The 23551-nt window shown below is 39.9% G+C and overlaps 1 protein-coding gene across 1 annotated transcript in view; it reads right to left on the bottom strand.

Annotated features, from left to right (window-relative positions):
- The window catches only part of LOC134536067 (protein furry), a 737387-nt gene that overhangs the window by 47674 nt on the left and 666162 nt on the right, over window positions 1–23551 (bottom strand). The window contains exons 43-47 of the mRNA XM_063375635.1: window positions 22434–22616; window positions 15452–15586; window positions 12942–13120; window positions 4131–4323; window positions 222–494 (exon numbers count right to left, since the gene is read on the bottom strand). Of these exons, the coding sequence (XP_063231705.1) occupies window positions 222–494; window positions 4131–4323; window positions 12942–13120; window positions 15452–15586; window positions 22434–22616 (963 nt within the window). The remainder of the gene's footprint in view (window positions 1–221; window positions 495–4130; window positions 4324–12941; window positions 13121–15451; window positions 15587–22433; window positions 22617–23551) is intronic.

Genomic DNA, 23551 nt, shown 5'->3' with positions numbered 1-23551 from the left:
ACATATAGTGAGTGATTTTGGGGAACATTAAATAAACATATGTCAACACATCGCTCAGTGATCGGAATACGCAGGGAAGGAAGACATCCCCCCAACCCAAATTCCCCTGAAATCATAAACAATCAATCATTGCCAGCAACGAACGGAAAGAATTATACAGCAAACAGCGGGCAAAGTGGTATGACTGAGGAGCGAGCGGAGCGCGCAGGTGTGGCAGTCACCTCGAGGGCGTGGTCCTTGCGGTCGAGGAAGGTCTCGCGGTGCTCCTGGATCTCGAGCATGCCGAAGCGCAGCAGCTCGTTGAGGCGCGGACTGGAGGAGTGGAAGCCGACCCACACGTGTGGCAGCTCAGCTTGCCCGGTGAGCAGCTCCGAGAGGGCGGCCAGGCAGGAGCTGAGCAGGGCCGAGCCCGGGGACGGAGACCTCGCCCCCCCGCCGCCCCCCAGGTAGTGACACGCCTCCTGCGTCATGGCCACCGCCTTCCCGCACGTGTCCTGCGGGGCAGGCCGCCTGCTGTAGATGTGCTTTCAATGCGTGTTTCGCAAAATATACACTTTTGAATAATATTCCTGCCTGCAATATATAAACATACCTAGATGTACATTCTGAACTTATTTTTATCTTAACCTGACAGTATATAATCGTATCTTACCATAAGAAATAAATAACAGACAAAAAATTACACATGCATCTGGCTTGAATAAATACATACTTAAAAGAATTTTAAGCAAAGCCAGCGAATAAAAGGTATCTTTGAATAATAAATGCCTTTGAATGTTACATTTGAACTTCATATAAAATATTGATTTCAAATATTTTCTTACAATCATAATCTTAATCTGAAGTGGTACTTCACCTGCAAGGACATTCGTTGGGCGCGCCTTCCTTTCCCTCCACCCTTCCTGTTTCCCTCCTCTCCTGATGTCATGCCTTGTTTGCCCCCCTCCTCCACTTCCCCTACTGACGCCTCAGCACATGTGCGGAGGGGAGAATCTGTTGGTTTTGTTCTGCAGCTACAGGTTGGTATTGACTTCTACTCACCGATGCACTAGACTAAGTTCATTGCTTGATCTGGTGGGCGTGTTTTATTAGGAACACCTAACTGGGCGTGGCCTCAAAGTATGTGGGTATGTTCGCTTGTTTCTTTGATTGTGGGCATGGTGGTTGCACATTAACTTTAATTCCTCATGTTCCCTTTGTTCTAAATTATGTTTCGGCCACCACCTTTCTAAATTAGGGTTCGGTATAGACGAACATCCGAGAGGCCACGCTGAGTCAGGTGAGTTTTATGTGCTGTTTCATGACTTTGTGTTTAATGTTTTTTTTTTTTTATATTAAGGATATGGGCACTGTCGGCCCGAGATTGTTTCGCACATGTTAAATGTATTTGGTGTTTCGTATTAACGAGTCAATTGCCTAGTCTTAACTTCAAGGCCCCAGTTGTCTCGCCTACTGCCCTATTTGCCTTACAAGCGATTCTGTTAACTCACCTCGCTCGTCTCTGACAGTTAGTTGCCTTTGCAGCTCGTACCTTTATTAGTGTTTGTATGCTTTGCCCACGGGCTGACTCCAATGGTAGGAACTTATGTAAATTAAAAATTAATCTTTTATGATTCTTGCATTTTACGATTGTACAGTAAACTCCCGGTATATCGCGCCTCGATTGATCGCGGAATCGGGTATATCGCGGGTCAAACCATGTCCCCCAGTCAGAAATGAATAATAATAATGGAATAAATGGTTGACAGCCGATTAGGATAATTTTGCGTTGTAACTAACAAACTAAGCATCGGGCAGAAAAAAGCCTAGGCGTAGAAAATGTCCGCAGTAAAATTCTAAACAAGATATCTCCGTACATTCTTCCTCTATCTTGTAGGGTTTTCAAATTATGGTCCAATCCAGCCCAGTGATATTTTCTGAAACACTAGTTCTTAACGTCGCTTTATCTCACAAATGAAGCATTGGACAGGGGACCTGATAAAGCCCACCGTCCAGCGACATCCAGCGTGACTCGGCTGGGGATTGATGTTGGATAGGCTTGTTTTTCGGCAAGCGCGGGTTAGGGAGAGGCGAGCCGAGAATATGGAGAGAGGTAGAGATTAGAGAGGGCAGAAACACGAGGGGGAGTGGGGGAGGGAATGTGTTCACGCAGCACACAGGCAGAGCATGAGTCACTTGACTGAGCAGCGTCGCTGCGTACAAGGCAAAATCAGGTAGTCCGGTGTTTAAAATTCCACTCCAGAATCTTAATTGGTACTTTACTGGACATCTGTATATAAATGTTTTGTTACAACTTAAACCTACAGACGTAATATTATTGGGTAATTCATTGTATTATACAAGTTCATCTTTTTACTTTGGTATAATATTTTAACATTAAATAGTAAAGTAAATCGGCTAGCGTATTTTTAATCTTTGCCCAGGAATTCCCAGTGGTCCAATATTTACGTGAACCATACTGTACCACTTTTGCCGTGAGGTAGTAAACAAGTCCCGGAAATGTTTATGTGTAGCGGTCTCCCAACCTTAAAACAGAGGCTGGGGAATATAACACTTGCCGATCCGAGCCACACACACTCAGCAACTCGACACAGCGTTTGGTGAAATAAGTAAAGACAAAGTTTAACACGGTTTTTAATACGGCGTCACTGATTGCGCTAAAATTAAATTGGCGCAATTTTTGTTTCCCACATGTGACCATTTATAATTTACTGTAAGCATGGATAATAAAGTTTAACCACTTGACACGATAGACGATTCTTTATTTTTTATTGTACGAATGCTAGAATCGTTTTTTTCCTGTATCTGCGTCCTGCTTCTACAAAAGACAAGCTATCTGTAAGTAAATCTAGAACTTTTATTTTGTCAATCAAACTCGGTACTTTGCGATTCATATTCGGTTTGAAGTATCACTACGGCCTTTCTTTTTAGAAGACTTTGACCACAGAATCGTGTGTAACCGCACACACTGCACTTACTTTGTTACGGACACTTAGACGAAGCAGATACTGTGGCTGACACCACGAGACTGGCAGCAGCTTGTGTGCCGCACGTGTGTATGGCGGCGTGTGGCGCGCTCGTAGGCCGTGCGACAAACTGCGCGGCACGCGGAAAAATAAAAACAATTCAACATTTAATATTTATCTTTAAAATTTATTCTTTTTTATTTTTTCACCCGTGTTTAGTGAAAACTGCGGATGCAAAGTCCGCACAAAGGCGGGCCGTCTAAACTGTGCGTGCTTGCCGACCTATTAGAACACAGGCGGTGTTTTATGCCTTTTGACCTTGGTCACATCGAAACATCGCGGTTATGCAACAACGCGGGTAAAAGTTATGTCCCCCGACAACCGCGTTAAATAGGGAGTGTACTGTACATTTACCTGTTTGTTTTTTATCAAGTCATCCCTTATATTGAAATTACTTCCGGTGCTTTCGCTAAAACATAGAATAAATTTAAAGGTACAAGTGTAATGAGGCTATTGTGTGATTTTCATGTACCTTGTAACATGTTATAGTCAACTGCATATAAGGCCCAGTAATGTTCATCGCTAATGTTTGTATTATTGTATACCACTTTCGTATTTATTTTCTTTGTGGGTACTTTAAGTGTATCCAAGAGTAAGTGCTTAAGATTTATCACTTAATATTTGCATACTTGATTTGTCTTCCGTAATACTAATAATAATAACCCATTGCATATTTGTATCTGTATTTACAGGATGCATGTTATGAAATGAAGATTGGAATAAATTTACCCTTAGGGTTTGTTTTGATAATCTGTTTTAGCTTTTGTTCACCCATCATTTTCTCACAGAGACAAACTCTGTGTTCCCATAGTAGAATGGGATCTGCCATTGTTCTACTTATTTTTTTTTTTGTGAATTTGTGCGGCGCTCGTTGGCATGCTATTGGGTATTGGTCCCTGATAGGCTGCAAATCTTTGCATGTACAAGTGAATGATTTTACAGTTCCATTATATTAAATATACATTGTTAAAATAATGTTCAATTACCATGAATATAATTTTAAAATAATTAAAAATTTATGAGTGCAGGAATAAAATCCAAATTTAGGATACTGGCCCTTACTGTAACAGGAAGAAGGAATGGGCTAGACTAAACTTGAACTACCTTCATGAGCTTGTGGAGCAAGTGGAATATTTCGAGAGGGTCGGTGGCCGCCTGGCCGAGCAGACCCTGTATCTGCAGCCTCCAAATCTCCTCGGAGTCATCCCGCAGCATGGGCGGGTACGCCATCAGGGCCGAGAGGTTAGGTGAGGCGTTGCACGGTGTCACGTCACCCAGGTCACCGGCACTCGACCCCCTGTGACCACAACCAGTCACGTTTCACAACACTCAGCTCCATCACATGTCACTGCCACATATTTGTATATGCTCACTTATCATCCCAAAACGTTAATTTTTAAATTTGTTTGCAACTTATGTAGCACAACTCAATTCTTCAGTCTGGCAATCACAATAAGCAACCACAAAATTCAAACCAGTCCAAATATTACCAAGCATTTCTAGCAATTTTATTTTATGGATTCTTAATTTACGAGGATTTGTGTTCCATTTTTTTCCTCAAGTACAATTGAGATAAGACATGTGACAATCTCCAAATTAGGCATTGCGCTAATGAAATATAAAAACACACATTTTTACAAATACATATATCAATAAAACTATATCACTTGCAGAACTTGTTCTTTCGTGATGTAACTTTAAACACAGATTTCATATTACTGGGATTCTTATGCTGCCAAGCTAATAGAAACTTATGTTTAGTAATGATTACAATTTTACCAAAACAGACAAGTACAAATACAGCAAAACCCCTTATTTGCACTTTTCATGGGGACAAAGTAAACAAGTGTAAAAAGCAGGAAAGTGTAAATAAAGGGAAAAGTAAGAAATACGTTAAAGTTAATTAAAATACAGTCGCATCCTGCAGCGTTCATAACAAATACCGGCTACATTACACATACGCATTGGACCACAGTAAAAAAAATTAAAAAAGGGCCGCAAATTGGAAATTTACCGTCAATAGCGCGCCGTGCGCGGAGAAAGGTCATTGTACTCGATCAGCTGTTGTTATGGCCGCTGGCTGGCTCTCTCTGTTCTCTGAGCTGCGGCGCAGTATAACTCACTCAACGCTACGCCCAGACTCATGACCTTCCATCAGCAGCCAGCCAATAGATGCGAGCTTAGCGGAAAAATATAAGCTCCACCTCCCTTGTACCAGTTTTGTCCAGTTCTAATACCAGTTTATTGGTATACGCACCAGTTTTCTCGCTGCCGTGAGATGTTTAAGTTTACGTTCATCTTGATGTCTTGACACCAATAATTAATTATTTACGATCCTCAGAAATGAATGGTTAGCTTAAAAAACATGTGTCAACTGTTCAATACTTCCGAAATTATAAAATACGTATAAAACAGTTACCAAGACTCCGCTCATTTTATCTTGTGAAGTTTATGTCTCGTACCAGTATTTTGGGTAAGTTGTGACATAAATATAGTATCAGAACGTTTATACATGAGTTTACGTTTTTCCCTAGTGCATTTTAGATTGTCTCCTGCTATAATTACTCTGACTTTTACACGCCTACGCTTAAATTATTATATTGTTACAATCGCGCTTGGCTGCAGTGCTTGGCGTCGCCGCGCTCGTTCGGCCTGTCTGCGCCCCCTTCCACCCGCATCCTCTTCCTGGTATCTCGTGTCATACTATCTCGCAACATCCTGACCGCAACGCGCACCTGCCTAAGATCGAGTTACGTAAAAGAGGCCGCACTGCGGAATAAAAGGACTCAGACATGTTTATCGGCGCGTTTTGTGGGAACCCGATGCTTGTTGCGTTTATCGGCGTTCTTTGAGCAGCCGCCGCGTCCTTCGACAGGACTCACGACGCGTTTCTGGACATTTCGACGGCGAAGGTCGCGCGATATCTCGGAGACATGCCCGATTGTTCTGGACGGGAACCCAAGGGCTATAAAAGGAGGTTGGGCCGACCTCAGAGTCAGTCAGAGTCTGAGTGGGGAGTTTTCCCGCGGCGGAGCTTCCGGGCGATAGAGTCGCGGGCGCGGCCGAGTCCCGAGTGAAGTGGCGAGCGAGTCGTCGTGTGGGATATCGGCGAAGGGTGTGACGGCGGCGGCGGAGTGAGGCGACGGAGTCCCGCGGCGGAGACCCACGAGGGGTGCTGCGACGAGAGTTGCGCCGGAAGTGCGGCCCAGCGAGGTGTGCGGAGTGTGAAACGAGTGACTGGGGAATTGACATTTCTTTACGTGTAATTAATTATCTGCCAATTTAGAAGATTATTTGTAAGTGACAAGTAGTGGTAATAAATAAAACTGTGTGTGTGAAATAAAATCTATTAATTGGGCTATCCTTTATGAACCCCCGCGGTAAATCGTAACATTTTGGTGTCAGAAGTGGGATAGCCCTATTTATTAGATTTAGGATTATATTTAAGAAATTTAAAATTAAAATAATAATAGAATTACCTTATTCTAGAATAAAGTTAGTATTAGGAATTGTAGGTAGTTAAGCACATAGGTGATAAATAGTGTAGTGATAGAACAATAGTGACAGTGAAAGACTAATAGTGTATGTTGACAAGAAAGATGGCTGTTGACAAGTTGGAAAACATAGGGGCTTTCTTGGCCGAAATGAATAATAAAATTGATAAAGGTCAGGAAGAAATGAAGAATAAAATTGATAACATCCAGGAAGAAATGATGAATAAAATTGATAACAGCCAGGAAGAAATGAAAAATAAATTTGATAACTGCCAAGAGGAGATGAAGAATGCTATTAAGACAGAGATAGAGGACATCAAGAAAAACCAAGAAGAGATGAGAAACGAAATAATTGCTGCACAAGAAGAAATGAAAAAGAAGATTGACGAAACCAGCACCCAATTTGAAGGCGAGGTGCAATGTCTGAAGCAGAATTTAGCCGAACATGAAGAAAGAACTAGTGGCCCAACAATTAGCTCAGCTCGAGCAGACCACCGAACAGCGAGTAGCAGCTGTAACTGAAGAGTGTCGCCGACTGATTAAGGAAGCTACAGCTGCTTCGAACAAGAGGAGTTCCTCGGGGGACATCAAGCTAGAGAGTGCTGTCAATGGCCATTCAAAGTTCAAGCCACCCACCTTCGATGGTCAAACCTCGTGGGCTGTCTACAGAAGACAATTTGAGGCAGCTTCTGAGGTAAATGGCTGGGGCGAGGAGGAGAAGGCTACAGCACTTGTCCTGGCCCTGCGAGGACCTCCACTTGAGCTGCTTCAGACCATACCAGTACCAGAGCAGAAGAACTATGCGGTACTTGTGGAAGCTCTCGAGCTAAGGTATGGCGACCGACACATGGGCGAGGTATACAGAACAGCCCTGAAGACACGTCAGCAGCGGCCCTCAGAAACATTCCAGGAATTCGAGGCTGACATTGAGCGTCTTGTGTACCTCGCTTATCCAGATGCACCAACAGAATTTCGACAACAGCTGGCAACCAGTGCATTTATAGACGGGCTCAGAGATGCAGAAGTACAGCAGACTCTTCGTTTGGCCCGGCACAAGAAGAGCTGCGATGCCTTGGTCCATGCCTTGGAAATTGAAGCAGCACGCAGTGCTTCAAGAAACACCAGCATTAGGACAAGGAGAACTGGACTGGAGCCATATACTGAAGGAAATGCCAGAAACAACACTAATGAAGGAGATATCATCAGGGCATTGAAGAAGTTGCTAAATGATACTTCGGGTACCCAGGCCCGAAGAGTAGGACGCCCACGGTGCTTTGTCTGCCAAGAATTAGGACACATACAGTGGGAATGCCCGACACGCAAGAAGACATCACAGAAATAAGACAAGCAAGAAGAACAGGGAAACGGGCAGTAGCTGGTGTGAGGGGGCGCACGCCAGCTCTACGGGAAATGGTAGCCCCTAGGGTTTTCCCAGTATCCTTACTTCGCAGAGGTCAGGACAGTTTGTTGATTAATGGATGGATCAATGGTAGACAGTGTTTACTCACTGTTGACACAGGGGCATCAGTGTCTATCATCCGCTCAGACCTTGTGAGTAGGGACAAACTGAAGAGAACACCCATTCCATACAGGCTTAAAACAGCCACTGGGGACACTGCACCAGTGCATGGGTGGTTGGAATCGGAAGCAAGGATTGGGACTTGGACATTACCACAGGTGTTTCTTGTTGCCGATATTACTGATGAAGTAATTCTAGGAGTGGACATAATGAATCAGTATGGATTTGTTATTGACATGGAGGGACAGGTACTGCGTATAAAAGGGGAAGAGGTGGCTTTGTTTACCCCTGATCAATTGGAAGTTCCTGTAATGCAGGTAGAAGTTAGCGAATCGGTGTCAATTCCAGCAAACCATGAGCAGATTGTAGCTGCTAGAATAATGGGAGACCCTTGGGGCAACATGAGCTACCTGATTGAGCCGGATATGACTTTAGGATTGGAGAAGCTCCTGATTGCTCGAAGCATTGCTAAGGTCGGCGAGGTTGTACCAGTCAGGGTAGCCAACCTTGATTCGCGAACGAGGGTTCTGAAGCAGGGAGACCCAATAGCTAGCTGTGAACCAGTCTCTTGGGTAGGCCTGTGTGAGTCTTCTTCACCTAGCATACATACCGAGCAGAGACTTAATCCTAATTTAGAACAGTTATTGGAGCGAAGCCAAGATAATCTGACAAGTGAAGAGATGGAAGAAGTTACTTCTTTCCTGTTGAGAAATCAAGATGTTTTTTCCTTAGGGGACACTGACCTTGGAAGAACCAGCATCGTGTATCACCGCATTAACACTGGCGATTCCGAGCCAATCCGACAAGCACCACGGCGACTTCCTCTAGCGAAACAGGAAGAGGCAGAGAAGATGATTGCAAGTATGATGGAGGGTGGTGTCATAGAGCCTTCTGCAAGTCCTTGGGCTTCCCCAGTCGTTCTGGTAGCGAAGAAGGATGGCCAACTGAGGTTCTGTGTGGATTACCGGAAGCTGAATGATGTCACCAAAAAGGACAGCTACCCCCTCCCACGTATCGATCACACACACTTGACACACTCTCTGGAACCAGATGGTTCTCTACGCTGGACCTAAAGAGTGGTTACTGGCAAGTGGAGCTGCACCCCGAGGATAAAGAGAAGACTGCTTTCTCAACAGGAAGTGGGCTGTTTCAGTTTACTGTGTTACCGTTCGGATTATGTAATGCACCCGCAACCTTTGAGAGATTGATGGAACTTGTGCTGCATGGCTTGACTTGGAAAACATGTCTAGTGTACCTGGACGACATTATTGTGGTGGGAAATACTGTAAAGGAGCATTTAAAGAACCTCCAGGATGTATTCGACAGGCTTCGCCATGCACAGCTCAAGTTAAGTCCTAAGAAGTGCTTCTTGTTTCAACATGAGGTAACATTCCTCGGACATATTGTATCACAGGATGGGGTACGAACAGACCCTGAGAAGATCCGGTCTGTAAAGGAGTGGCCACGGCCTGAAAACAAGCATGATGTAAGGAGCTTCTTGGGTCTCTGTACCTACTATAGGAGGTTTTTACCTGGGTTCGCAGCCATTGCAAAGCCTCTGCATGAGCTGACCGAGGAAAGGAGGCAATTTCTGTGGACGCCAACATGCGAGACTGCCTTTCAAGACCTCAAGAAATCCCTGTGTACAAGACCTATTCTCGCCTATCCCCGTCAACATGGAGACTTTATCCTTGACACAGATGCAAGTGGAAGGGGGTTGGGAGCTGTACTTTCCCAAGTCCAGGATGGGAATGAAAGAGTCATAGCATACTACAGTCAAGTTTTGTCTAAGCCTGAAAGTAACTATTGTGTCACAAGAAGAGAACTTCTGGCTGTAGTAAAGTCCTTCCGACATTTCCACAAATATCTGTATGGGAGGAGATTCCTTTTACGAACTGACCATGCTGCACTTAAGTGGCTGTTGCAGTTCAAGAATCCAGAGGGACAACTTGCTAGGTGGATTGAACAGATACAGCAATATGATTGTAAGATTGAACACAGGAAGGGCCGAATTCATAGCAATGCCGATGCTCTTTCTCGAAGACCTTGCAAGGTAGACTGCAACCACTGCAAAAGAGAAGAGAAAAATGAGGGAATCGAAGATATTCGGCGAACTACTATAACAAACGGTGAAGACAAATGGGACAATGCCAGCTTGAAATCAGCTCAGCATCAAGACCCTGACCTGGGACCCATTATAAGCTGGATGGAAAAGGGTACTGGACGTCCATCATGGCAGGAGGTATCTAGTGACCGAAAGGAAGTGAAGGCTTATTGGGCACAATGGGATTCTTTAAGGCTTGTGGATGGGCTGCTGATGAGGGCATGGGAAAGTCCAAATGGAAAAGTAGTTAAGATGCAACTATTACTTCCAAAGAGTCTAGTAGCAGAGGTGTTGAAAGAAATCCACGATGGTACATCTGGCGGACACCTGGGAGTTAACAAAACTCTGGGTAAGACCCGCCTACGCTACTATTGGTTGAAATGTCGCCAGGACGTGGAGGCATGGTGTAGAAAATGTGAAACATGCTCAGCTAGGAAAAGACCACAACATTGTAGTCGCGGAAAATTGCAAGCCTATAATGTGGGAGCTCCATTTGAAAGGATAGCAATCGACATTGCTGGGCCATTCCCCAAGACTAAAGATGGTAACCGGTATATTCTGGTAGTGATGAATTACTTCAGTAAGTGGCCAGAAGCTTATGCACTTCCCAACCAGGAGGCTACCACCATTGCAGATACACTAGTCAACAACTTCATTTGTTGATTTGGGGTCCCAATGGAGCTTCACTCAGACCAAGGCCGCAACTTTGAGTCCACAGTGTTTCAGGAGGTGTGCCGGTTACTAGGCATAAATAAAACCAGGACTACAGCCCTACATCCTCAGTCGGATGGCATGGTGGAAAGGTTTAACCGAACTCTAGAGGAACACCTTGCCAAGGTCGTGGCCGAACATCAGCAAGATTGGGATCAACATATTCAGTTATTCCTGATGGCTTATAGGGCTGCCATTCATGACTCTACTGGGCAGACTCCTGCAAGTATTGTATTTGGACAGGAGTTGAGGCTACCCTGTGACATCAAGTTCGGTCATCCTCACCAACAGTCGACCAGCACCACCGACTATGTCAATCGCTTGGAGAAACGAATGACATTTATACATGACAAAGCTCGTAGGAACCTCCGAATAGCGACAAACTGAATGAAGACAAGGTACGACCTGAAGGCTAACTCGTCAGGATATCACGAAGGCGATTTAGTGTGGCTGTATAACCCTCAGCGAAGGAAGGGCAGATGTCCTAAGCTTCAGACAGCATGGGAAGGCCCGTATGAAGTATTGAAACGGTTAAATGATGTGGTATACCGTATCCAGAGGGGGAAAAGAGGACGAATTAAAGTGGTGCATCTAGACCGATTGAAGGGATATGCGGGAAGAAATGAATTACCTGTTCGGGACGAACAGGTTTAAGGAGGGGGCAATGTTACGATCGCGCTTGGCTGCAGTGCTTGGCGTCGCCGCGCTCGTTCGGCCTGTCTGCGCCCCCTTCCACCCGCATCCTCTTCCTGGTATCTCGTGTCATACTATCTCGCAACATCCTGACCGCAACGCGCACCTGCCTAAGATCGAGTTACGTAAAAGAGGCCGCACTGCGGAATAAAAGGACTCAGACATGTTTATCGGCGCGTTTTGTGGGAACCCGATGCTTGTTGCGTTTATCGGCGTTCTTTGAGCAGCCGCCGCGTCCTTCGACAGGACTCACGACGCGTTTATGGACATTTCGACGGCGAAGGTCGCGCAATATCTCGGAGACATGCCCGATTGTTCTGGACGGGAACCCAAGGGCTATAAAAGGAGGTTGGGCCGACCTCAAAGTCAGTCAGAGTCTGAGTGGGGAGTTTTCCCGCGGCGGAGCTTCCGGGCGATAGAGTCGCGGGCGCGGCGGAGTCTCGAGTGAAGTGGCGAGCGAGTCATCGTGTGGGATATCGGCGAAGGGTGTGACGGCGGCGGCGGAGTGAGGCGACGGAGTCCCGCGGCGGAGACCCACAAGGGGTGCTGCGACGAGAGTTGCGCCGGAAGTGCGGCCCAGCGAGGTGTGCGGAGTGTGAAACGAGTGACTGGGGAATTGACATTTCTTTACATGTAATTAATTATCTGCCAATTTAGAAGATTATTTGTAAGTGACAAGTAGTGGTAATAAATAAAACTGTGTGTGAGAAATAAAATCTATTAATTGGGCTATCCTTTACGAACCCCCGCGGTAAATCGTAACAATATGTTTAGAAATAAAAGCAACTTTTCATGTTATAAAATATGTATATTTTGCGATTTAAAATGTTCACTGCCGACTATAAAAGTTACGTTTTTCACAATGTTTTTAGGCCTACTATTGTTGTTACGTGACGTAAATAGCGGGATGGATTCGATTTTTGAGACGTAATTCGCGTGAAAGTATTGTATTGGAATAAATGGGAACTAAACGGGACCTGAAGAATATAGTGCAAATAACGGGAAAACGTAAATAACGGTAACGTAAATAAGGGGTTTCGCTGTACATTTAAACATAATGAATCTTTAGCTAAAGCAAAATTTAAGTTGTAATATGTTTGAGGCAAACTTGTTAGGCAAGGATCACAATCAAAGTAAGGGCAAATAGTTTTGTTTTGGTTTATAGCTTTACATGCAACTAACTACATTAATTGCATTCAGTATAAATAAAATTAAATTTATTTTTATTACCTATTTAAACTTTTATCTTGTTTCAATAATTATTGATAACATATTCAATCCATTAACTTTTCCACCCACAAGATTCATAATGTAGGTATTTAGGGGGGTGGTGGCTGATCAGAGCAAGCAAACACGTCAAAAAAATGCCACGGATGAGGAGCGTGGGAACTCACGATGTGTCGGAGCGGGTTCCCGAGTCCCGCCTCCCCCTCTCTCGAAGGACCAGTGTCGAGGGTGGATAGACACCGCTGCCCGCTGCGGAGCTTACGCCAAACTCCGGAGCCACCACCATCTCGTCCAGCGGGGACTCAGACTCCACCTCGTCGTCTGACGATTCTTCAGCACCTCTCCTCTAGCCAACCCACGGAAACAAAAAGTTATTTTAATGAAGTGGTACACAAAGCAGGAAACAATAGTATCATGAAAATGATTAACTATTAAGGAAATTTATCACAAGCTATTGATTTTTACCTTCATATAACAAAGACACAAACATTATAAAACGGATGTAAGCACGGATTGATTTTAAGGATTTAACTGGACTGTCCAACGGACAGGTATAATTTAATTGGACACTTACCTGTCCGTAACTAATTCCACCTGTCCAGCTTACGTTAAAAAAAATTACTGGTTATAAACTTGATATATGCTTAAGAACATCACTGTACTCAAATTAAGTCAGTTTTACACTATTTTCATATTACAGTAGAACCCTGTTATAATGTTTTTCAAGGGAGCACAAGAAAAAAACATTATAAGCAGGAAAACGTTATAAGCAGGAAATCTCAATTTAGCACTTAACAATCTTCGAGCTTTGTACCAATGTACTCACCAAGCTATGTAAACAACTTTAATGTTAAAACCAAAGATAGAATACTTGATACATGAATTTTCTGAAACAAGCCAACAATTTTTCAACTTCGTCTTGTTCCCTGGTTAAATTTTGTTTGTCTTTAAAGATACACTGCCACATTTTTTGTAAAATTGTCTCATGATTCATGATAACAATATTAAGAGTGAGAACGTCTACTCCTTCGCCACCTGAAAATGTTTAATTTTGGGATTCCTACATATGAATGAGAAAAAAAATTATTTGTAGGCAATAGAAAACACTTTTAGTTATGCCCTCGCTCAATGGTTGGCAACTTAAATATCGTAGGACTATGTACGTGCATCTGAATACCCACTGGAATGGCAAGGAAGAGAAGAGTTGACTAAGGGTGCCAACTGACACGTAACTATGAACATTGTGTACCTTCAGTATATTGCATAAAATTGTATTTTAACAAACTTCATGTATTGTATGGCAGTGATTGTAAACATAAACATACATAAAGGAAACTTTTTATCGTAAGTGTTGGAATAATTTGGTTTTAAAACATTTTTTCCCCATTTATTGAGTGTTAGAAAGCAAACATTATAAGCAGGAAATTACACTATTTATGAACATTATATGCAGGAAATAAATACATTGTCCTTATGGGGGAAATATTGGGACTTTAAAAATATGACATTATAAGCAGGAAAACATTATATGCAGGAACATTATAACAGGGTTCTACTGTAATATTAATAATGGAGTTTTAAATATTGATTGAAGTGTTTTGCACTAAATCACTGGTTTAATGTATGTGACCTACTATCAGATGAACTGTCATCATATGCATCTTCCTCATCTTGCTGCAGCCTAGCTACACATTTTCTGTATGGGGGCTGAAATGGTCTGCGCTTTCTCTCAACACGATTAAACCAAAGTTCAATAGTCGGGGTAGGATCAAAATCACAGACACTACTTGATTTCATCTGGATACGCATCAGTGATGATAATGTATCATCATTAAGTTTGTTGTGCCAGTCAGTTTTGGTAGACTTCATCAAAGAAAATCCTCTTTCACAATCTTCGGTGTGAGTAGGTAGAGATAACACAAGATTCATGAGTGAAAGAATATTAACAAATTTGTTCTTGTGTCTTGTATTTATTTATTATTTCCCTCCAAATGGCTTTCTTTGTACACAGGAGTACAATACTGGTAAACAACATTTTTCAGAGCTGTCCATTCTGGCTCCACCATTTCACACTGAACATTACTGTTCACAAGGGAACTTTAAAAAAAAAAAAATGCAACATCTTAATGATGGAACTGTCACCAAAGTATTGTTCATTATTAGAAGGCCATGTTTTGAAATTTAAAATATTGATTGCAACAAGTAATTCAGACATTTCATTGTCTTTATCTGTGAGTCGAGATTCCAGACATCTAAATTTGCCTGTCTCGAACAATGGACAGGCATTAAAGTCGAACCCTGGATGTAAGTATAGATCCAGATGAGATGTTGAAACCATTCCAGGGAAGAATGAAATCAGGCTACAAAAAATATAACTAGTGACCAACTAGTCCACGGATCAATGCCAAGATCATAAAGTTCTTTACAAAAAAGGTTCTACATATTATCATTAACATCTATTGCTCATTATTAATATAATAACTAGCCCAAAAAAAAATCCAAATAAATCTTAATAAGGGATAAACAAGAATGCAATTTTTGAATCAGGTTCAGACTTGATAATTTTTTAGTAGTGTTAATAAAAATTGAGCCCGCCAAGACAAGTCGAATAGATTTTATTTACGATTTAATTAAATTAAGAGTATGAAATATCGTCATGTGTCATGAAGCAGCTTACCCGTCGCTTGCCGAGCACGGGAGTCTTCTCACTGATGCTTTCCTCGAGCTGACGCAAACTTTGCTCGTGGTCCGGCTCCCCTTCGCTCAGCGGCCGGCGACGCACTCCCCAGTTGAAGTTGTCCGTGCTCTCGCCCTGGCGTGGCAATAGCATAGCTCAGCCAACCAGACCGGCAACACACACTCCTCACATAGTAAACGTGCACATGTTACTTTACTGTTATAAACTTCAAACTTTGAATCAACTAAGAACCACAACACAAATGTTCAATGACACTTTCAAGATCTAACAACTAAAGTGTGAGATTGGAAAAATATTTTCTAATTAGCACGCCGTGATAGTCGCATGTCACAGAGTTTAAAAAATCTGGCAACAAATATTCTGTTTGCAACCTTTAAGAGTAAACATAAAAAACAACTGACCTCAACTTGTATAACTTTACCTACTTATTTGGGAGAAAATTAATTTTAAGTTACACCTATCCCTCACTTAGCACGTCTTCAGATTGCGCGAATTCATTTAGTGCGATGTGAATTTTACTGCCCCAGTCTTGAATAACACGCTGTAAATTTCAGTTAGCACGAAATCTCAGCAGGCAAAAAAAAAAAAAAAAAGTCAAGCACGACGCCACAAAGTCTGTTTCAACTTCTGTAACAACAGATGTGCAGTGGGATACAGTTAGCCAAACAAGGGGGAAAGAGATGGGCACACAGGTCTGTCTACGCTATTGGCTGTTGTACAAACATCAGCTATGGCAAGTTAAATTGCGGCTATGGAGTGTAAAGGACCAAATGTTTTTACGTCCGCGCGTATGCCGCCGTGCCGTACTGTTGTCGCCTAGCCACAAACCGGGCCGTGAACTCAGTCTAGCCAGTGGCAGGGAATTCACTCAAACAAATGCAACGTCTATCCATTCAGCTGGAGGTAACTGTACGTGCTTGATTACTCATAATGCATCGTGTTCAAGTATTTGAGACAAAAACTAGAAGTATTATGGCGCGTAAATTGTCACGAAGGCCACGCTTATGTTGGTCGCACTTTAGTTTTATGCAAGTCAAATGTGCGCACAATCGTACGAAATAAGGACTCTTACCAAAAGTTTATATAAGTCTGATGCTGTTGGTTGTACTAGCGGGAATATATTTGGCATCAGATACCGGAACAGAAATGAACAGATGATTCACGTGGAAAAGGTTGTTAAATGAATGTTGCAATGAAAAAAGTAATCATTGGCCTGACAGGATTGGTGTGAACCAGGTGGTAATACGCGAATAAGCATTTTAATATTTGAAAAATTAAAATGCAACTATCCGGACAGTAATATCGGTTTCACTGCCAGTAAAGGATGGTTTGGAAAGGTACGTGACGTGAGTTAAAGGTCATGCCTAGGCGGGCAAGTCAGCCAGCCGACTGATGATAAAGTACATAACTACATATCTCCCATTACGCGGTGTCGTATTTGTCATACAAAGTGAAATGGGCGGCATATAAAGATAAATGGTGTGACACATTTATATTGAGTGTTATTCAACGCATTTATATTACGTAAAGTATATTTTCCTACACAATTTTGGAACACATTAAATAAATTAGCCTTGCTATTTATGGAAACTAATGAGTAGGGGGAGCGAAGGACTCCTGTGGCAAGGTAAACAATCAAACTGGTGGGTGTGGCAAAAGGTCTATAGAAGGGGAGGTTAGCTGATGGGGGTGTGGCCTGTGACGGCGGGGAACTGTGACATCACAGTAGGACCGTAGCGCAGCCTGACTAGCATTAGCTCAAAATTTTCTACCATAGTCAAAAAACAATGTAAATTGCAAGATTGTTATTTCTAATGTAAACAATAAAATTTTATGAGATAACAGAAAATGTAACTAAAGGAGTAAATTTATCTATAAAAGTGTCACAGTATGAACTTTCCTGCATTTGAGGCCGTACATATCACCGAAAGGACTTTTACTAAATTAATAATAAATTTATGAATTGCGTACGGTATACATTAAAAAATTTATCTGCGTTCCCACACAGTTAAGAGAGGAAAACTTAATTATTGAAAAGACGCAGATAACACATAACAATCAAATAATAAAGAAAAATATAATAATAATTAAAACACTTGAAACAACTGAAGGAACTTCGTTTACCACTATTTACATAGATCAACACAATTATGCTATTTAAACCACCACAAAAGCTGCAATTATTAAAGTTCAGTTATGGTAGCTTACAGGAGTTTATCCATAATTTTCTCGTAACACTGAACAATCAGATTTTATCTGTAAAAAGAATATTAGTACCATGACATAAGTACCAAAATCTCCATAGACATTATGTATTTAAGGTCAAACTTTTTACAAAAATCTGTTTTTTATTTTACAATACACATACACACTTCTATATACGCCTACTATAGGTACACAGAAACTCTGTATAGCTATGTAAGGATCTTCTTAATATTCTTTGCTTGCGGATCTGAACCATTTTTGTTTCCTGTGTGTCGTCTTTTATTCCCTGAAATTTCGTGAAGCATTCTGTTCAAGAACTTCAAACGAATGAAAATTCGCCGAGTCACAAATATTTTAACGACAGCTGCTGGAATTTCGTTAATCTGGCTTAATATTGTTACGAACTACAGCAAGGCCGGGACACGTGCAGGTGCAGAGCTGGCTGACGGCTGCCGCAACATGAGATGCACCGCGCGCGCCTGGAAGATAACAAGGATTGTCGTGCTACACCCTGTTTGGTGAGTACTTCGGACTATTTCCCTCCCCGAATTCACATTTGTTGGCCTTTTCGCGCCGACTGTGTTTGACTGTCTAGAAGCAGGTCTAATTCGTCGGAATTTGTCTTGTGTTTCAGACAGGGTCCAACATTTGGGCGCCAAAATTGCACCCATCATGTTGACCAGGACCTCGAGCTTCGAGTCTCTTTAAGAAGAGCTTTATCCCGGTCAGACGTCCAACTTTGAAGCCCCGGGTGATATTTTAAAATATAACTTCTCGCTACAACCAACAAAAGAAATTATTTAAATGAATACCAGCGAGCAGTGCCATAGAGAACTTAACAAATAAGAATATGTGAAATTGTTACAGTAATGAGTGGACGAACCTAACATACTATAATATGTCAAGAAGGACATTTTTAAATTGTTTTTCTGTGCTTGATTTGTTGTTAAAAGTATAGTATAACTGGTGTTAATCATATCGAGCCGGCCCTCCTTTTAGTAACTTGTTAATACCTTTTATTGTGAAACCAAAACAAAGGGAAAACAGATTTAATTTAATACTTTTTAAATAAACCAGGAAACCTATAGACCAACCTACTTATGTAGTGATTTTTTTTTATTAACCTATATACGTATATTTAAACTAGGGTTGTGCGAGAATGAGATTTAGGCCTCGAGAAATTTTCGAGAAAGAAAATATTTTTCTCGCGAGAAACGAGACGAGAATGAGAAATTTTTAAATAATCAAGATTTACTTTAGATATCACTTTCAAAATATATTGTTCTGTAGATAAAACTGTTGTTTATCATATAGAATGTCAATTTAGTTGCCTGTGCACAACTGACATATACCACACGTTATGTAAGCCTACACTAAATTATAAATAAACATTCACTTAGGTAAAAGTCTAGTAGCTAACATGTTAATTGTGGTTCCGTTGACTTATCACCACTTTTTGTGTAATACTGCCACACTGTTATGTCCACATCTTCCATTTTACCGTAAAATCAAAGTTTATTTTGACAACAAAGTTTACTTCTGTTAAACTGTTATATTCCCGCAACACTTTTTTTTCCACTTGGTTACGCCGCAGTTAAGAAAGAGATAAAGCAGTATTAGGAAATTATTCTCATATTCCTAATAACATTTTACAAGCGTCACATTATTTATCATACCCGCAGAGTAGCTCGCATAAACGGGAAACATTGGTACTGTAATGAAAACAAATAAATTTATACTAAGGAGGCTTTGGCAGGATTCATTACTCGTGACGTCTTACGACTGAGTGAAACAAAGGTAGAAAAGGAAATGGGATAAACATACTATTTATTCTGCCTTTTCAACGGGTTTGAACACACACATTCACGTAATTTTACGTAATACAAGGGCGTGAATTGTTCTGCGTTTTCAATCCATTCCTTTACATTCCAGTCCATTTAATAATCACATGACTTGTGCAGTCTTTTAATGGACCTATTAGCCTAATCTCATCTTTTGCAAAAATACTGGAAAAATTAATGAATAATAGATTAACAGATTATCTTGAAAAAAATATTTTATCTAAGTCTCAATATGGATTTAGAAGTGGGAAATCTGTTAATGAAGCTTTTTTCAAATTTTCCTCCACTATTCTTAAAGCACTAGATAATAAAGAGAATGTGGCAGGTATTTTTTGTGACTTAGCTAAAGCTTTTGATTGTGTTGACCACAAAATTTTGCTAAATAAACTTCAATTTTATGGTATTAGAAATACTGCGCTCCACTGGTTTACATCTTATTTGTCAAATAGGTATCAACTAGTAAAAATTTCTGATAATAGACATAGTACAGTTCACTCAAATAAAGGGTTAATTAATCTTGGTGTGCCTCAGGGGTCGATCCTGGGACCATTATTATTTTTGATTTATATAAATGATCTTCCTTCTTTTATAACTGATCAGTCTGAAGTAATTTTATTTGCAGATGACACTAGCATATTGTGTCATAACATTAAAAATCAAGAATTAATTCAAACATTACATAGTGTATGTGATAAATTAAATCAATGGTTTAATGCTGATAATCTTACTCTAAATATTGATAAAACAAGTATCTTAAAATTTCACTTACATAAACAGTCTAACCCTGTAGTTCAATTGAATTATAGTGATACTAAAATTACAGTAGCAAATAGTGTTAAATTTTTAGGCTTGCATGTAAACAATACCTTGTGTGGCAAGGAACATATAGTTAAAATAATACCTAAACTATGTTCAGCTTGCTTTGCACTTCAATCGTTATCAGCAACTGTATCTGTTTTTTTATTTAAAACAAATATATTTTTCGTTTTTTCATTCTGTGATGTCATATGGGATCATTTTTTGGGCATCATCACCCTATGCTAATGATGTTTTTTTTTACTACAAAAAAAATTATTAGAATAATGTCTAATGTTGATCACTATGATTCTTGTAGACCATTGTTTAAGAATCTAAGGATACTTACTATGATGTGTCAGTATATATATACTCATTAATTAATTTTGTAGTTAAAAATAATGATAGTTTTGATAATAACAGTGCAATACACACTTATGACACCAGAAATAAATCCGACTTGCATGTGCCAAGTAATAATACATCAAGGTATCAAAAAGGTGCACTGTACTCTGGCATAAAACTTTTCAATGCACTCCCTCATAAACTAAAAGCAATCTCCCATTGCAACCCAAGACTATTTAAAGTTCTACTCAAAAACTATTTATTAGAAAATTCATTTTATACATTAAATGAATATTATAATAATGTTTAGAATAACTTATGATGATTTGTTTGTATATTGATGTATTTATATTTTGTTTTAATTAGTACTAATTTAATGTGATATTATGATTTAATTAATTTGATTGTTTGTATTGTTCATTTTTGTTGACTTTATTGACATGTTCTATATTCTTTTAAGAATCTGTTGAAAGAATTTTGGAAATAAAAATAAAAAAAATAAAATTGAAATAAGAAACGGAACAGCGGAGCAGACTCAGTCTGGCAGCATGACCACCATTCCCTTTTGTTCGTTAAAAAGTAAATTTCGTATTTTGCCGTAATATTCAACATTTCAGTATACTATTAAACATTACCGAATAAAATATTATGACTAAATTAAAGGTAATGCTTTTAATAACTTTACCGTAATAATGTGTATGTAAACAAAACCAATTTTGTAGGTTAGGTTCGAACGTATTTTATTATGTATTAGGCCTACGCTTACGTAATTTAAAAATTAAATACGGCAGTTTTTCTTTCAGGATAAATTGGAATTTCATAAGACAGTGTTTATTCACAGTTTCGGTTATTGATAAAGGTTTTGGATTGTTGACTATCGGCTAGTCTAATATCTCTTAATGATTGCATCATGTTTGCTTTGTGTTCCGCTAAATCATTTTTCGTCCAAACAGGCAGACGCGTTTGGTATTTTTAAAACATTTAAACTAAAATAATGGCAGTGTGTGTGTAATGTTCAACATATAAAAATACAACTATCAATATCAGATTTAGTTTCCATACCAAATTGAGTTGTTACCGGTACCAAAAAAAAAATTCTCGTTTTTTTTTCGAGAAATTATTTTTCTCGCTCGCTGTTCGAGAATGCAATATTTCTCGAAATTTTTCTCGAGGTTCGAGATCTCGCACAACACTAATTTAAACGATCCTCTAGCTCCCAAGCTGTTTGTGTGCAGGGAGTATCAAATTGTCTTGTTCACTACCTCGTGCCACCTCTGGTAATACTCGTCTTTTTCTTTATGTTTATGCTCAGCTGTTTCCTAGGATTTTTTTTATTAAATTAAAATAATATAATTTTACATTTAAGTCTACATTTAAGTTGAATTTTGTTCCGTCAATTTCAGGAATGACTATCAGAAGACACTTCAAAAATGTTCCTTTCATTCTAAAAAGTTGGAAATTTAGTATTCTAAAAAATGTTTTAAATTACAAGGACCATTTTATTCCATCGATAGTTCAAAATTAAGTTATCCAGAGAAATGGGGCTGACATTTAGAGTGAACAGATAGTTTGAAGAAAAAAAAAGTATTATTATAAGAATTATCACTGCAAAAATAGATCTTTTGACAACTGAATTTATGTAAAGAAAGAAATGCAGAGTGAAAATTCCTTTAATGGTGTTCTGAATAGGCTAGTAGGTATTAGGTAATAATTGTATACACTCTAAAATCATAAATGAATTTATTATAAATGTGGAATGTCCGCTGAACCTTTACCTCAACACTCTCGCTCTCATACTCCAGGAAGTCAAAGTCCTTGAACACTCCGAACTGTTCGGTAGCTCCGTCATCACGACGAGACCCTCCGGACAAGTCGTTGATGGGGCCCGACACTTCCTCCGTGGACGAAGCCATGCTCGACTGGCGTTCTATGAGGTCAGAGTTCTGGCTGAAGATCACCTGTGGCACAAGGGCATAACGACACTTACATACAGCTTACACAAAGCACTTTATGGTACAAAAAAATGCCACAGCACAAACAATACCATTTAATGGCCAAAATATATAGGAAAAAAATTCAAAAACAATACTCAAAAAACACAATTTATTCTACCACAGGGAAAAAAAAATTAAGTTTCAAAGGTTTTAATAAAAAGTGTTTCATATAACATAATCTGAAGTATGAATGATACTGGTATTTTTAAAAGCTGTTTAAGATATTACAACTATAATCATTGTAAATAATATTATTGTACTTATAGGATGAATCTGATGTTATATTATATTATCTACAATATAAAAAAAAAACAATTAGATAACATGTTTAATTCTGTTACTACTACTACCCAATAAAAGAAAAAATCTTAATTTGTATGAATACAACTTTTTGGTTGTCATTGAGCACTTGTGAAATTTCTTCATTATTCTCTAATCCTACAGAATATGCATTCAAAAAAATGGCTCATATGTTACAACAATTTTATACTGCGTATACTGTATATTTTCACAAAATAAAAAATTTCCCTTATAAAGTTTGTATACTTAGCAATTTATTTTATAGTGCATACAAATTTATAATGATGATAGAAACTATTTGTGGTAATAGCCTAATAGGTAGTGAGGAATAGTTAATTTACAAAATAAAATTGTTACAATTTAGTTTTAATATACATAAATGTTTGTTAGGCATCTAAGGACACATCCAGGGGTATGTTTTATAACACCAGCTAGGTTTGACCATTTTGCCAATACACAATGATCAAACCTTAAAGATTTGTCATGGCAGTACATAAAACGCTATATATTTTTAAGCCAAACATAATATTTCAATGCTATAAAATGTGGCAGCCCTGAAGAGTATTGCACCTTCAGGACTAAAGTCTCAAAGAAAAATT

Source organism: Bacillus rossius, chromosome 1, assembly GCF_032445375.1.
Source record: "Bacillus rossius redtenbacheri isolate Brsri chromosome 1, Brsri_v3, whole genome shotgun sequence".
Lineage (NCBI taxonomy): Eukaryota > Metazoa > Arthropoda > Insecta > Phasmatodea > Bacillidae > Bacillus > Bacillus rossius.
This window is presented reverse-complemented; position numbering and strand designations above follow the sequence as displayed.